The 14915-nt window shown below is 41.7% G+C and overlaps 1 protein-coding gene across 7 annotated transcripts in view; it reads right to left on the minus strand.

Annotated features, from left to right (window-relative positions):
• ULK4 (unc-51 like kinase 4) overlaps nt 1-14915 on the minus strand; it is a 401679-nt gene that overhangs the window by 282102 nt on the left and 104662 nt on the right. For all 7 annotated transcript variants that reach the window (XR_004644496.1, XR_004644497.1, XM_034760991.1 and 4 more), the window contains 2 exons: nt 11363-11545; nt 1549-1676 (listed from right to left, as the gene is read on the minus strand). Coding sequence is in view for 5 of the 7 variants with exons in the window: in XM_034760991.1 (XP_034616882.1) it covers nt 1549-1676; nt 11363-11545 (311 nt within the window). In the remaining 2 variants the exon portion in view is untranslated. The remainder of the gene's footprint in view (nt 1-1548; nt 1677-11362; nt 11546-14915) is intronic.

A 14915-nucleotide genomic window follows, 5' to 3' on the forward strand; every position in this document is an offset into this window, starting at 1 on the left:
CATAGCTGTTGTTAATCTTGATGGTTTATAGTGTGTATTGGCCCATTATCGATTTTGCTTTGAGTACCATTAAAACAATATTAGAATAGAACCAAGATCCAATGCACATAGCTTGTCCCACAACTCTCCTCACAAAAATGGCTCATTTGAAAGTATTAAATAAATAAAAACCTGAAATATAATTTATTAATTTAATCTGGTGACAAAAATCAAAGTTTTCCCTCTCATAATATGCTAATAATTATTTATAAACAAGTAGTACCCATTAATACAGGACTTTTGTTGTAAAATATTCCTCTAACTACACAGTCACATGTCCACTAACAAGCATACAATTATCATTAAGTCGTTAAAAAAAATAACAGTCCAGAACTGATTCATGAGTGGTAGGAGACAATATGTTCCCCAACTCTGTTCCTTTTTACTACCAACTCCAACCCTGCCTTTCTCGCACTCCATGACACCATGGAACACAATCCCATGCAATCTGCTACTTGGAGGGTTTTCTTCACAATGTACAATGGAAAGTAGCATATGACCCTCCGTTTTCAGATTCTTGTGACTATCTAGGGTAAAAAGTATGTCCCCGGTTGGATTTTCCTCTTCTTATTTTTCCCATTATTCCCTCCAAAATTACTTTAGTAGTTCACATTTTAATAGTCTGAAGGCATATAGGACTCCATCTGGTCCAAAAATTGAGACATTTCCGATGTCAGAAGACAATACAGAGAAATTTAAGTTACTGCATTCCTGTTAAAAACCATCTTCTTGAAAATCATTTGGATCACTGTAACTGATAGAAAAATTCAAAATTCACTCTGCTTTGGAGTGGTCTACCCATTTGTACAGCCTTGAATGACAGGTTGTCATATCTCACATTGTAAAATAATGGGTGAAATTGATAAAATCAGCAAGGAAGTGTTAGAAGAAATATCTCCCTTCCTTATCTTTTCAACAGAATGGTCTGTTGGACTACTCCAAGTCCATACACAAACATAAGGCCATTTTGTGCCTATTAATCCTTGGACGTGGTGTTGAGCTGCACCACCACAGTAGGAACTCTGAGGGGCGTTCTCCACCAGTAGTGACCATTATAGTTAAAAGCTTACAATTATGCTTGACCTCAACATGACACAGAGTGCAAGGAACAATTTCCCACCTTCAGTCCTAACACAGAGGCCAGCAACAATTTCAGTCACTGTTCTGTTCTACTTATTGTAGACACTGCTCCTTGCTAGTCCCCAGTTGAGAACAGAAATTATTCCAAATGGATAGGAAACAATGGGATCAAAGGCCCTCCCTAGCAACCACGAAACTTCCAGTTGTGACTGGCCAGTATATGGGCACCAAACACAATCTGGCTTTTCATAATAGTAGTCGCTACTATTCTGGGGGACTCATATGATATCCGATTAATCTTAAACACAAAATCAATTGCTCTCAAAACAATGACTCAAAAAATACTACGGTATTTACTGATAGAGTTTACAGAGCTAACTTTGAAAATACACACTACATGTCTCATTATATTCTCCATTAGCATCTTACCTTGCTTGGCAACTGAGCAGTAACATCTCTCTGTTATTAATTAAAACCTGTAACAGGACCAGAAAGGCTTTTGCTCGAATGGAAGTCGATGGACTTTCAAATAAACGGATAATGGTAGTCACAAAATCCTGGGTGGAAATAAAAACAACACACAAATACTGCTTATTGAATAACAAAGTAGGTAAATAACGTTGTCCATTAGCGTATACACATTTTGAATCATTCTTGCATAATAAAGATGCAATTATGTTTGGATTCAATGTTCGTTAAATCCTTTTCATAACATTAAAATACAGCCCAAAACCCCACATGGTACTGTTGAATAAGGGAGTTTTGTCCTAGACAGATAGGCTGACTGCAGTGCTGACATGTGCAGCCTTCCAAAGGCCAAGGTTAATAGACATTTTCTACTGTATTGGACCCAAAATAGGACTAACAGGTTATTTAAAACACACAGAAAGCCATAATTAAAGTTATTTCATCCTAACAAAAGACAAAACAAAGGATATTTTAAACCCAATAGTTCTTTTAAAAGAAAAGTTGTAATTTTAAAAATTGCAAAAATACATACCGGTACTTGTCTTTCCTCCTAATACTATGAAATTTAGTAGTTTACATACTACTTTCAATATGAGCTAGAAGATCGTAAGCTAATACAAATAAAAAAATATTTGCTTGATGTAACTATAGGCTAGTTAAGTATACCGTGTACTATGTGGCACATCAGATCTAAGTTACATATCAAGGACCCTGGATTTAAAAGAAAACACTGTTTCCCTCTGTAACTATGCCTGGTATGGGTCACAGCTGAGGGCCAATCTCAGGTCACGCTGTGAAAAAACTGGGAAGACACTCCCACACTGGTGGCATATTCTATGATTAGATTAATCAAACTAGCAATAAATGTGAGCTACTGGATCACTATACTAGCTTAACATGAAGCCATAGGCAGTCCCTTTAAACCTATATTATCACCCAAACTGGATTTCTGTGATGAAAGATTATTAAAACCACACATTAGGTTCTTCCAGCCCCAGGAGGCCAGTCACTTACCTATAGGGTGACCAGATGAGAGACATGAAATATCAGGATGCGGGGGGAGGGGGAGGAGCCAGCAGAGGAAAATAAAAACCCAAGAGCCGCCAGAGCATAGGAAAAATTAGTGGGGGCTGAGCACTCACCAGCAGCTCCACGCCCCACCCCGCCCCACCCCCCTGCACCAGCTCGCCTCCACCTCCCCTGCGCGGGCTGCCGCGTCCTGCTTCTCCCCCCTCCCTCCAGCACTTGCGCCGCCATACAGCTGATTAGCGCAAGCCTGGGAGGGAGGGGGGAGGAGGAGGAGGAATGCGGCATGCTTGGGGAAGAGGCGGGATCCAATGGGGCAGTGAGGGGGCGGGAATTTGGGGAGGGATCCAATGGGGGAGGGAGGGTGCAGAGTCGGGGCGGGGGCAGGGCAGAGTTGGGGCGGGGTGCGAGCCTCCTCCACCTGTGCGCTGGAGGGCAAAATATTGCGACAATTCGCGTCCCAACCAAACATCAGTCGGGACACGGGACAAACAAGTAAATATCGGGACAGTCCCGATAAAATCGGGACGTCTGGTCACCCTACTTACCTAGGTCAATGAACGCCCAAGACCTTACACTAAAAACACCACTGTAGTCATCCTTTAGTAAACTAAAGATGTATTAACTAAGAAAAAGGAATGAGAGTTACTAAAAGGTCAAAGCAAATAAAAATGAAAGAAGCCCAGAAACAGCTTCCTTATTTTTAAAAAAAACTTTCCCTTAATTTTTTTAGTAATTAACATTTAACACAGTACCGTACTATATCTATTTTTTTTTTTGGGGGGGGGGGGGGGAGGCAAGTTCGCTGCTGCTGCCTGATTGCGAACTTTCAGTTCCAAATGAGGTGTGTGGTTGACTGGTCTGTTCTTGTGTTCATAACTCTGAGGTTCTACTGTACTGATCTTTTGAACTTGGCATCTGCTCTGGCATCCATGTCAAGTGCATAGCGTTTTAGAAAGCTCAGTGGGTTATTCCACACATATGCCTTACAAATTGCAGAGATTAGTACTTTTCTGAAGCAGGCGAAAACTGTGCCCAGGTGGAGTGTGCCTTGACAGTTGGAGGGGAAAGTTTGCCAGCCCAACGATAGCAGGTGGAAATGTATTATGTAATCCATTTCAAGTTGTCTTGACTCTTTGATGCACCAGATACAGCCACAAAGCAGTGGGGTGAAAGGTTTGGTCCTGTGGATGTAAGAAAGTGGGTCCATAGACACATTCACAATATGAAGCTCCCTTTTTTCCCCAGTGAAAAATGCAGTTTCGGAAGAAGACTGATAAAGTAAGAGACCGATTCAGACAGAATTCTGAGACTACTTAAGGGATAAATGTAGGGTGCAGTTTCATCACCAACTTGACCCTGTAAAAGGGCATAAATGGTGGCCCAGCCATAAGAGCTTGTAGCTTACTAACTCTGCACTGATATGATACCTAAGACAAAGACCGTCTTGATAGTGAGAGGATATAATGACCTTTCCACTAATGGCCTGAATGGAGACTCCATGAGCTATAGGAGAGGCACTATAAGCCTCAGCGTGGGGCAACTGAAGAGATGACCTGCTGAGATCCCTTCCAGCCCTACATGTCTATGATGCTATCCTGAAAAGCCATATTTCATTTGCAGTTGGCCGCCCATTTTTCCTTTCTTCCAAACAGATGTAAGCATTGGAGATCCTTATCCTTAAGCATGTTTTTGGCAAAGCTCAGCTTCTTTTAGACCACCTAGGGAGCTTGGGCTAGAGTGGGAGTAAAAGTAACAGAAACCCCAGTGGGTAAATTGTATAGTTTTTTGACATGTTTTGCTGGTGGTGTTTAGTGGCTGGTGTATGCCAAAAGGCTCTTTGGGTCCAGGACACCTTCATTTATACAGAGGGCAATCCCAGTGGGACCAGCAGCTGACAAAATGTAAAATAATTTCTGAAACTTCTTGGAGATGACTGACGTCTCAGTCTCCAAGGTGTCTTCAATCTGCACCAGGAGCTCTTAAAAGGCCTTGAAATTGGCCAGTGCCAATATCAGTACTAAGGATACTGCTTTCTCTGAGGATTATGAAAAAAATCTCTTTAGGAAATAATACGGGTCATTTGGCCTCCAGATCCATTCCACTCTGTATCTAGCAACTGATGTCTCACTATGGAAGTGGCAGGAGTGGGGGACCTCCTCCTCATCTACTAAGGCAGGGATCAAGAGGGCAGGCTCTGATAGGGGCTACAGTGGCATTCCATATGTGTAGAGAGGGATGACAGGTTTCTGATCAGACAGTGTCAACCTTGGTGCACTTACAGATGGCATCTGCAAAGAATGGCAACATGGCTCTTAGACCCTCAGTAATGACAGTCTCTGCTCAACACAGGTGGAAAGATATGTTTCAGGGATGGTGATGAGAAATAAACCTCTTTCATAGGCAGGACTATCTGATAGGGTGGTTTCAGCACAGGTGCATATCTCAGTGCAGAGTGTGGCCCTGAATTTACACTATTGTGCCAGAGTTGACACTGCTAGGGTTGGGATAGTTACCTTTCATAACTGTGGTTCTTCAAGATGTGCTGCTCATGTCCATTCCATTGTAGGTGCTGGTGCTCGCCACATGCACTGGTGCCGAAAGTTTTTCCCTCAGTGGTATCCCTAGGGGACTGGCTCTGGCACACTCTGGAGTGGCACGCATATGCACTGGTATAAGGGACACCGCCAGCTCCCGCTTCCCTCAGTTCCTTCTTGCCAGATCTCCGACAGAGGGGAAAGAGAGCAGGTCGTGGAATGGAGATGAGCAACACATCTCAAAGAACAACAGTTATAAAAGGTAACTGTCCCTTCTTCTAGTGCTTGCTCATGTCTGTGACGCTGTACCCCATAATGCTTTATGGGACTATGACATAACTGGAATATGATCTACTGAATCTATCTATGCTACATATGCTATGTTACATATCTATATGGTTATGATCTACTGAATCTATTAATCCTATCTGCATGCATCATTTTTGAATTTGAAGTTATGAATATTGTCTGTGTACTGGTTTTATTGCTAAATAACCTGTCCCGCTTTTTCACAGTTGCTATCTGGTCACCCTAGCCGAGGCCTTGGAGAGAGCAGAACTGATTACACTTTCTGTTCTGTCTGGTGGTGAACAGGTCCGTTCGGGAAGCTCCCCCCTTCTGGAAGAACATTCTGACGACCTCACAGTGAAGGGACCACTTGTGGTGAGAGAAGGACCTTCTGAGGTGATCCACCAGCATGTTCTGTATGCTGGGGAGGTGTGAGGCTTCCAGGTAGATGGCATGATGAATGGAGAAATCCCACAGACAGAGGGCCTCCTGGCACAGAGCCAACAAATAAGCTTCCTCCTTTGCCTGCTGACATAGAACACGGAGGCCGTGTTGTTCGTCAACACCTGCACCACCCAACCGGACAGTTGGGGAACGAAGACTCCACAAACCAGATAGATGGCTCTGAGCTACCTGACATTTATATGTAGAGTGAGCTCCTCAAGAACATAACCCCTGAGTTCGCAGTATACCAAGGTTGGACACATCTGAAATCAGGGAGACAGGGGGTCGCAGGCTCATGAATGGTGCACCTTCCAACACCAGAATTGGGTTGGACTACCACCGCAGGGACGTAAGTTCCTGCAGCGGGATCATGATAAGCTTGTCTAGATGATGTCTGGCCGGGAGTAGCCAGTTCTGGAGGGGGCGTAATCTGAGTCTCGCATGTTGGACAACGTATGTGCATGCTGCCATGTGCCCCAATAGTCTGAGACAGACCTGGGTAGTGGTGAAGAAGGTGGGCAATGACACTGGCAAATCAGATCTGATATTGCCCTGAACCTGGCCTAGGACAGGAATGCTCTGGCTCAGAGTTGAGCACCAATCCAATAAACTCTATCCTTTGGACCGGGATCAAGTGGCTCACAATATCTCGACGCTGCGCTGGACCTGGATCCTGGAGTGGCCCTTGATGAGCCAGTCGTTGAGGTACGGGTAGATCTGGATACCCCAACATCTGAGGTAGGCCGCCACCACCAATATGCACTTCATAAACACCCTTGGCACCATTGCTAGGCCGAAAGGCAGCACTACGAATTAGGAGTGCGCGGTCCCAACTACGAAACATAGGAACCATCGGTGTCAGTGAAATATCAGTATGTGGAAGTAAGCATCTTTAGGTCAAGAGAAACATACCAGTCTCCTGGATCCAGGGAAGGAATGATGGAGGCCAGGGAGACCATGCAGAACTTCAACTCCTTGAGATACTTCTTGAGGCTCTGCAGGTCGAGGATGGGGCGTAGACCACCCTTGGCCTTTGGGATCAAAAAGTAGTGGACATTAAACCCTTTTCCCCTCAAGTGCAGAGGGACTTCCTCCATGGCTCCCACTCGTAGAAGGCCCTGCACCTCCTGAGTGAGCAGATGCTCATGAGAAGGGTCCCTGAAGAGGGATGTGGGGGATAGAAATAAACTGGAGGGCATATCCCCCGCAACGATGGTGATGACTCACTGTTCCAATGTTATAGAAGCCCAGGCAGGGAGGAAGGGGGACAAACTGTTGGAAAAAAGCTGGGGTGCTGGATTCACGACACAGGCTGAAAGATCTCCTTCGAATACACCCTCAAAATGCCTGCTTATTACCCGACTGGTTGCAGGTGGAGCTCAAGTGAGCTGAAGAGGCCAGCTGATGGCTTTGCCGGCGCTAATACCCTTGCCCTTCTTGCGAAAGGGTTCTTATCGAGGTTGGGTCCCGAACCTGTTAAGACAGCTGTGGCTTAATCCGTTTCCTCGCAGGTACCAGCATGTAAAGGCGCAGCAAACGCAAAGTAGCACTAGAGTCTTTTAGACCACGTAATTTACTTTCTGCCTGTTCTGAGAACAGTGCCAGGTCGTCAAATGGGAGGTCCTCAATGGACTGCTGAACCTCCACCGATAGGCCCAAAGGCTGCAACCAAAAGACACACCTCACAGAAATAGCCGAAACCATGGTCCAGGCCTCCAAATCTGCCTAGAGTCCGGGGACTTATGCTGGGACCTCAGGCAGGTAAGCCGACCCGCATCTGAGGACTGGTATGCTGTTCAGGTGAGCATTGGCAGGGCACCGCCTGCGGCGGGGAATAGTGCCACACTGATGAAGACCGCTATAAGGGTCTGGGGGTGGCAGGCAGGTCTGGAAGTGGGCTTGACCACTCAATGGGAGCTGGAGTCTGACCAACAGCTGGAGGGGAAGAGCTGCCCCACACAGGTCTTTGCTCTCCTCCAGCTCTCTCCTTCCCTTTATGGAATGTAGGAGAATGCCCTCTCCCGGCCTTTCTTTGCTTTTTAGCCAGTACTAGGGATGGGGCGCTCTGCCTGAAGGCCGCAGTGCTTGGAGCAGAGACCGATCTCATTAGCTTCGAGGCCGGTGCAAGGGCAGACTCCATAAGAAGCGCTCGGATACGATGTTTCGCTCCTTTTTGGTCTGTGGCCTGAAGCTTTTGCAAATGCAACACTCATCGCTCACATGGGTTTTCCCTAAACACTTCAGAAAGCTTATATGGGGATCACTGACTGGCATAGATTTTTTGCAGTAATCACAAGGCTTGAAGTCCGGGGACCAGGGCATGCCCCGTCCCTAGGCTAAGTCCTATACAGGACTTACTAATTAATTCAAACTTAATACTAAAGGAACTATTAATTCTACAACTTTAATAACTATATAAAACGAATTCGCTACTAAGTACACTAACAAAGCTTGCCGAGGCAAGGAGACATTCCAGCACCGTCAATGGCAGTACGAAGGAACTGAGGGAGGGGGGAGCTGCTGGCGCCCCTTATACCAGTACATATGTGTGCCACTCTAGAAGGCACCAGAGCTGGTCCCCTAAGGATACCACTGAAGGGAAAACTCCCGGCACCAGTGCATGTGGCGAGCACACACACCTACAATGGAATAGACACGAGCAAGTACTCAAAGAAGAAACTTCCATTACAGGTGGAGCCTGCTGCAGCTCAGTCTGCTCCTTTCTGCTTGTCTTCAGAACAATACATGTCTTGGTCAACTTCTAGCCCACATCCTCCTGTGTCCCCCGAGCTCCTTTCCAACCTCCTTCTCTAGTACTCACTGCATGCCCTTTCAGCATCCTGTTTAATGTCTGAGTCATCAGCTTAAATGTCAGGGCTGTTGATGTACCTGTTTAGTACCAGGGTCAGCACCAGCTGATATTGACAGTGATGCCAGTGATGGGGTCAGGTTATGGTGCTTCTTTCTCTGCGAAGATGCCTGCCTGCTTGATGGAGCACTGGTAGATGCAGTCTTGACCGTTAAATGGATCTTTGAACTCAGCTCTTCTGGATCCGATAACATTCTCACAGATTACTCTAGAAGATTGACTTTCAGCCTCACATCCTTTGATTTGTGGATTCTTACAGCAAAGGCGAGACAGACCAAACACTGCTTCAGATGTGAGACTCTCTCAAGCAGAACAAGCATCTGTTGGACCAGTATTGCAAGACAGAGAAGGCTTGAAGCCTGCGGGTTTTGAGTCTGCCATTCCAGGACTCTGTCTGGAACTTCTGCAAGCAGCTTTCTGTTTGAAAAGCACTACAGCAGACAAGGGTACTAAAAATAAAAGAATATAAATAGTTCTGAGACATTTCAGAGAGTTTGGAGATGCTTTTGAGAAATCTAGCTAAAGCCTAGTGGGTTGGACATCAGCCAAGTTCCATCTCACTGCCATGGGTGCTAAAAAGGAACTGATGGAGGGTGGCAACCATCCACTCTTTATGACCTCATACAGGAGCACAATGATTCACATAGCACATAGGCACATTTAAGAAAATGCAGGTGACTTTAAAAAGGGAGCAGCGTCAGGATCTTGGAAAAGATGGATAGGAGTCAGGGGTCAAGGAGAGTATAATTTTCACAGGAAACAAAATTAAGAGTCTCAAGTAAATTCTTTTAAAAAACAGACACAGTGTCAATTTACAATACATTTTGCAAAAGAATTATATGAAAACCTACATTCTGTATTCTATTTTCTTACTGATGTGGAATATTTATTGACTAGGAATGGAGGTGAATTTCTTTTATTTTATACAGTGAGGAATGATTGGGTGATCAAAATAAGTAGCTTTTAATCATTTTCTAGAAGATAAATTACAGACATTTATCAGGACCTATGACACTGTTAAAAATGTCTTAAGTTAATAAAATGATTATTTCAGCAAGACATTTTACTTACAATACAAATTGGCCTAAGGTCCTATATGGATAGCATAATCCAAGTACAATTTTAGCTTCAATCACTACACATTTTCTCTTTTAAATGTCGAACGGTACTATGTCAAAGTAGCTGTCCTCATGCATTTCTCATTGTTTTTTCCTTAGGGTCATTATCAATTGATGGCCAGGCTAGAGCCTTCTGATTTTACTGAATTTTAGCTGAACCAGCAACTCAATTACAGATCAGTCCCACCTCTTGAGATTTGCAAAAAAAAAATCCTGTCAAGTTCTGTACCTCATTATTTTACATTTTTTGTTTTAATTATATCCTCCATTGTGTAGATAGCAGGTAGTAATTTTCTTGACCTAAGTATCTAGACCCGAGAGACACTATTGTGTCTGCTCAGGTGGTCTTCTCTATTAGAGTGAATGACCAAAAATGCAGACAATGGGGCATGTGACTGCTAGAGATCTGAGGGCACTTCGAAAGCTATCATACAAAAGGCCAGCTACAAGAAGTACCACATCTTAGTAAAGGAGTTCTGAACCCATCAGGTGCAAAATGGTAACTGATATCTGCATGTAGACTATAAACTCCGCAGGGAAAGGTGTATGTCCTGAGTCTCACTATATATAGAGCCATGCAAATGTTTAACAGCAGCAAATTGATAAAATTACATCATTATGTAAAAATCTATTCAGAAAGAATGGGAAACTCCTGGTATACTTAAAAGAGCCAACAAGCAGACGTTTTGTAAGCAGAAGAAAAACTAGGAAATACTTGTATAGCTTTCTTAAGCAGATACAGATGTTCCAGCCATGGTAAAGGTAATTACCATACCAACAGAATGGAACTTGTTCCGTAAAGACCAGATAGACCATAGGGATGAAAGATTCCCTTATGAAAAACTTCGTCAAGTTTTGTCTGTGCCCCTCAACTTCTCTCTTTTTTTTTTCCATTTAAGTTGGTAACTCTACTGTGTTTTGGGATATAGTATCAATAAAAGGTCCTATACAAAATAAAGATGCAAAATAAAAATACTGAAGAACTGCAATATTTGTAGTTACGTATGCAAAGATAATTGTAAACAGATTAATTACTTCAGAGTGTAAGATGAACACCTGCCAGGACTGGGAGGGAATTTATTGCCACCACATCCTTCCTCCTCTCCCCTACTTCCATGTACCACATTGCACAACTGGCTAACCACTACATGGGGAAGGGAGTTCATAGTTCTCTGAAGCATCAGGTATTACATTCTGTTGAAAGCAGGACTTCAGACTTGATGGACCAGTGGCTTCATCCAGTACAGAAATCTCAATTCCTATGTCCATTTTTTCAGCTTTTTGAGTAGTGTAGGAATGTGTTTCAATAACTTGAGCTGTTCTTTATCTCCACTACAAAACAAGGTGAATATTAAGGGCAAACAAAAAGGTTGATGAGTTGCCATATGACCTTTCATAGTCTATGAAGAATCAGGAAAAGTTTTTGGTATAGCAAAATGACATGTGCAAGACAGAATCATAGAATCAAGAATAGTATAAAGTTTAAATCAAACCTTTTCTTGAATCAGTCTCTGAAGATGAATCCCACATGACAACATAGAAGCAAACATGGTCAGCATGTACTGTTGAACTTTACATATTCCAGTTGCCAATGAGTTTATAACAGCCATTAACCCAACCTTTTCGATCACACTCTGGAAAGCACTGGGTGAGTGACGAGTAATCCTGCATAAAGCCTATATAAATAATAAGATATTCCCATTAAGTAATGCTATTTTCATTTTAATAATAAAATAACTAATGCAATAAAGAAAATCAATGAACAGCAACAGCTTTTCCAATTGTATTTTTAGGAGCAGACAAATGTAGTGAATTCATATGGTTTAATTTCCCCCCACACTTATATACACACACTGCAACTTGCTCTATAAATTAGAAAGAATAATTTTAATCAAGCATTTTGTTAGTGTAAATGTTATTCCTTGCTAAGGTACAATATCATAATACAAAATGGTTATTTTATTATAAATTGGGTGTCTGTTAGCTAAATTAATTTTGTTTAACTCTTCGATACACAATAGTGAATATCCTGATTTAACGATATAGATTAACAAGGAAGTCATATTTTTGTTGTTTTAATTAAGGAAAAAGAAAACCAAAGCTAAAGCAGATGATATAAGCAATTAAGCCTATAAAGGAACAAGAAAAATAACTCCCATTTCTTTAGAGTAAGGGTTCAATTTAAAACTAATATTTACAAATAAAAACAATCACAAAATTCATCAAACACACTCCATACTTTCATATCAAATCTAACTTTTTTGACCATTGAAATAATCCAGCTGAGGAGGAAGAAGAGCAATGTTCTTATTTTCAATCTGCATAGGTAAGTCAAATAATAAGTTTGAACATAGGTATCTGACCAAATTGAGAGAAATTGACAATAAAAGAAAATGATGTCACTTCATATAAATAAGTAATTTTTCTTTTGCTATTATCTTCACTGACATCAAGGAATTAATCAGTTTTGAATTATCCAAGTGTATGAAACAGATCTACAGCAGTGGTTTTCAACCTTTTTTCATTTGCAGACCCCTAAAAATTTTCAAATGGAGGTGTGAATCCCTTTGGAAATTTTAGGCATAGTCTGCAAATCCCCAGAGGTAATGACAACTTTTGCAGACCCCCTGCAAATCCCTAGGGGTTCACGGATCACATGTAGAAAATCATTGATCTATAGTATTTGAAACAAAATAAAGATTTTAAAAAATCTCAAAGTAAAAATTGAAGAAATGTACATTTTAAATGAAAGAAAAGAATCTCAAGGGATCATGCCATAATCAGAATATTCAAATAAATTCTCCCCATAGTGAGTTTAACACAGACACACAATTGGTTTCATTAATACTGAAAAGATTCTTGGAGCAGCTGGTAGGACAAAAATCAAACTTTCTCTTGATACAAAATCCCTCTCCAATTAAACTGGAGAAACTTTCTAAAGAAAGGGGTCACTGAAATATGTCTAAACAGATTGTACAAGGCCAGACAGCATTTGCCTAACTCTCTCAAAACGTTAGTAAACTTTGTAGACTTTCCATTTTCATTTATGAGATTTCAGTTTTCATACTGGATAATGTTTGCTGATTGACACCGGGGTGCTGGAACAGTTTTGATAGTGGAGATGCTGATGATGAAAACCATGTATTTAGTGTTTGTTATTACCACTTCAAGCCACGAGGGGCAGCAGCACCTCTCATCCCAGCACAACTGATTGACTCTGCAAAAGGTATGATTTATCAAGCTCCTAAGCAACTGGGAGGACATTCTGTCCCTAAAGCACCTTAAGTTTGGGTAATTTCTAAATCTGAAGTATGCAGAATCTCCGAGCTGAGCTTCAGAGACTTAGTCTAATGAAGAGAAAATTTGCAAGACTGATTTAGTTTCAGCATTTTGAAAGTCCTATTCAGTCCAGAATGATGAAGAGTTAAAATCATCTCATAACTGTAATAATAAAGTAACTTGCCTGAGAAAAATATAACTGTGACATTAGACCATAAATACAAATTTATACTGTTTTATACTAAATAATGTTTGATATGCATTTTAAACCGGGTGTTCTAAATTTGATCCCATAGCTATTTTTTTTATAACTCCAGGACAGAAAAAACTAAAAGTATTTGCTTGGTGCTTAGAAATGCAGTGGAGTCTATTTAAACCAAATATGGGTTATTTAACAGTAGAACTAAATAGACATTTTATTGAACCTGTTCAACTACTCAGTGTTCCTACTTTCTTGTCCTCTCCAGACCAATGCAACCTTACCAATTCCTGGTCTTTTCATTCACTTTCTATAGCCAGCTCTCTTTTAAAACAGATTCTGCAAAGTCCATCAGTCAGGGAAAAAAAAATCAAATCAAATAAGATGACTCAGCTGAGCTTTGGCAAGTTTTTAATCCCCATTTAAGTGGTTTATGCTGTATGTAGCTGGCTCTTCCTACCATAGAAAAGGCAAAACTCTCTCACTCTCTCTCTTCATATTTTAAACACTGCATCAATGTTTTGTGGCCAATAAAGACATAACCATTCCACTTATTTTGAAAAAAAATGTTTTTAACTGCTGCACTTTGAGAATGAGCCATTTTGACTCATATTTTATAGAATTACTTCTTTGACACACGCAAGACATTAAAAAGATTCAGTTTCTCTACAGGACAAAGTCTGTTGTATTTACCTGGTGCAAGCTAGACTCCAAAGAAAACAAAAATATTGAGACTCAGTTCCAGCTTATCATCTGTGACAGAGGACTGCATTAAAAAAATGTCTTTTTCCTCGACTAGAGACACTGAGGACAGAATCTTCTTGATAGATTTTTATTATTGATTAAAACTAAATTAGAATAAATAATAATCATAAGGAGCACAATTCCAGAGTACCCTTAGAGTGAAATCCTGATGTTGGTGTACTTTCCATATTGCCTATTCTCTCAATGTCAAGATACAACAGTCATTTCTCAAACAAAATGCATTCTTAGATATGACAGTCTCAATTGTGAAAAATTCTTCAAGATACCTTTAAAAAAAGGCAGCGAAGGCTCCCTCAAATATGATCAAATAAAATAGGATATAGGACTAATGACATCTGTTCACACAGTCATGAGGTACAAAATTGACTAAATATATCTTTGGAACAATAAATTACAGTGAAACCGATGGCACGTACCAAAAAGAGGCTCAATGTCACAGAAAGACATACATGTTATGTCTACACTGCAATAAAAGACCTGTGGCACAGCTGCTGCTGGCCTGGGTCAGCTGGCTCAGCCTTGCAGGGCTCAGGCTCGCAGAGCTAAAATTTGCAGTGTAGACATTTGGGCTAGGACTGGAGCCTGGAATCTGAAACCCCATAAGGGGAGGGGGGTCTCAAAGCACAGGCTCCAGCCCAAGTCTGAACATCTACACTGCAATTTTTAGCCCTGCAGCCCTGAGACCTGCTAGCCCGAGTCAGTTGATCTGGGATCTGAGACTCTGTACCCAGGGTTTTTTTATTGCAGTCTAGACGTACCCGTAGTACAGTCTAATATAGATTACCTGATAGAGGTATATAAAA

This window comes from Trachemys scripta, chromosome 2 (assembly GCF_013100865.1).
Source record: "Trachemys scripta elegans isolate TJP31775 chromosome 2, CAS_Tse_1.0, whole genome shotgun sequence".
NCBI classification, from domain to species: domain Eukaryota; kingdom Metazoa; phylum Chordata; order Testudines; family Emydidae; genus Trachemys; species Trachemys scripta.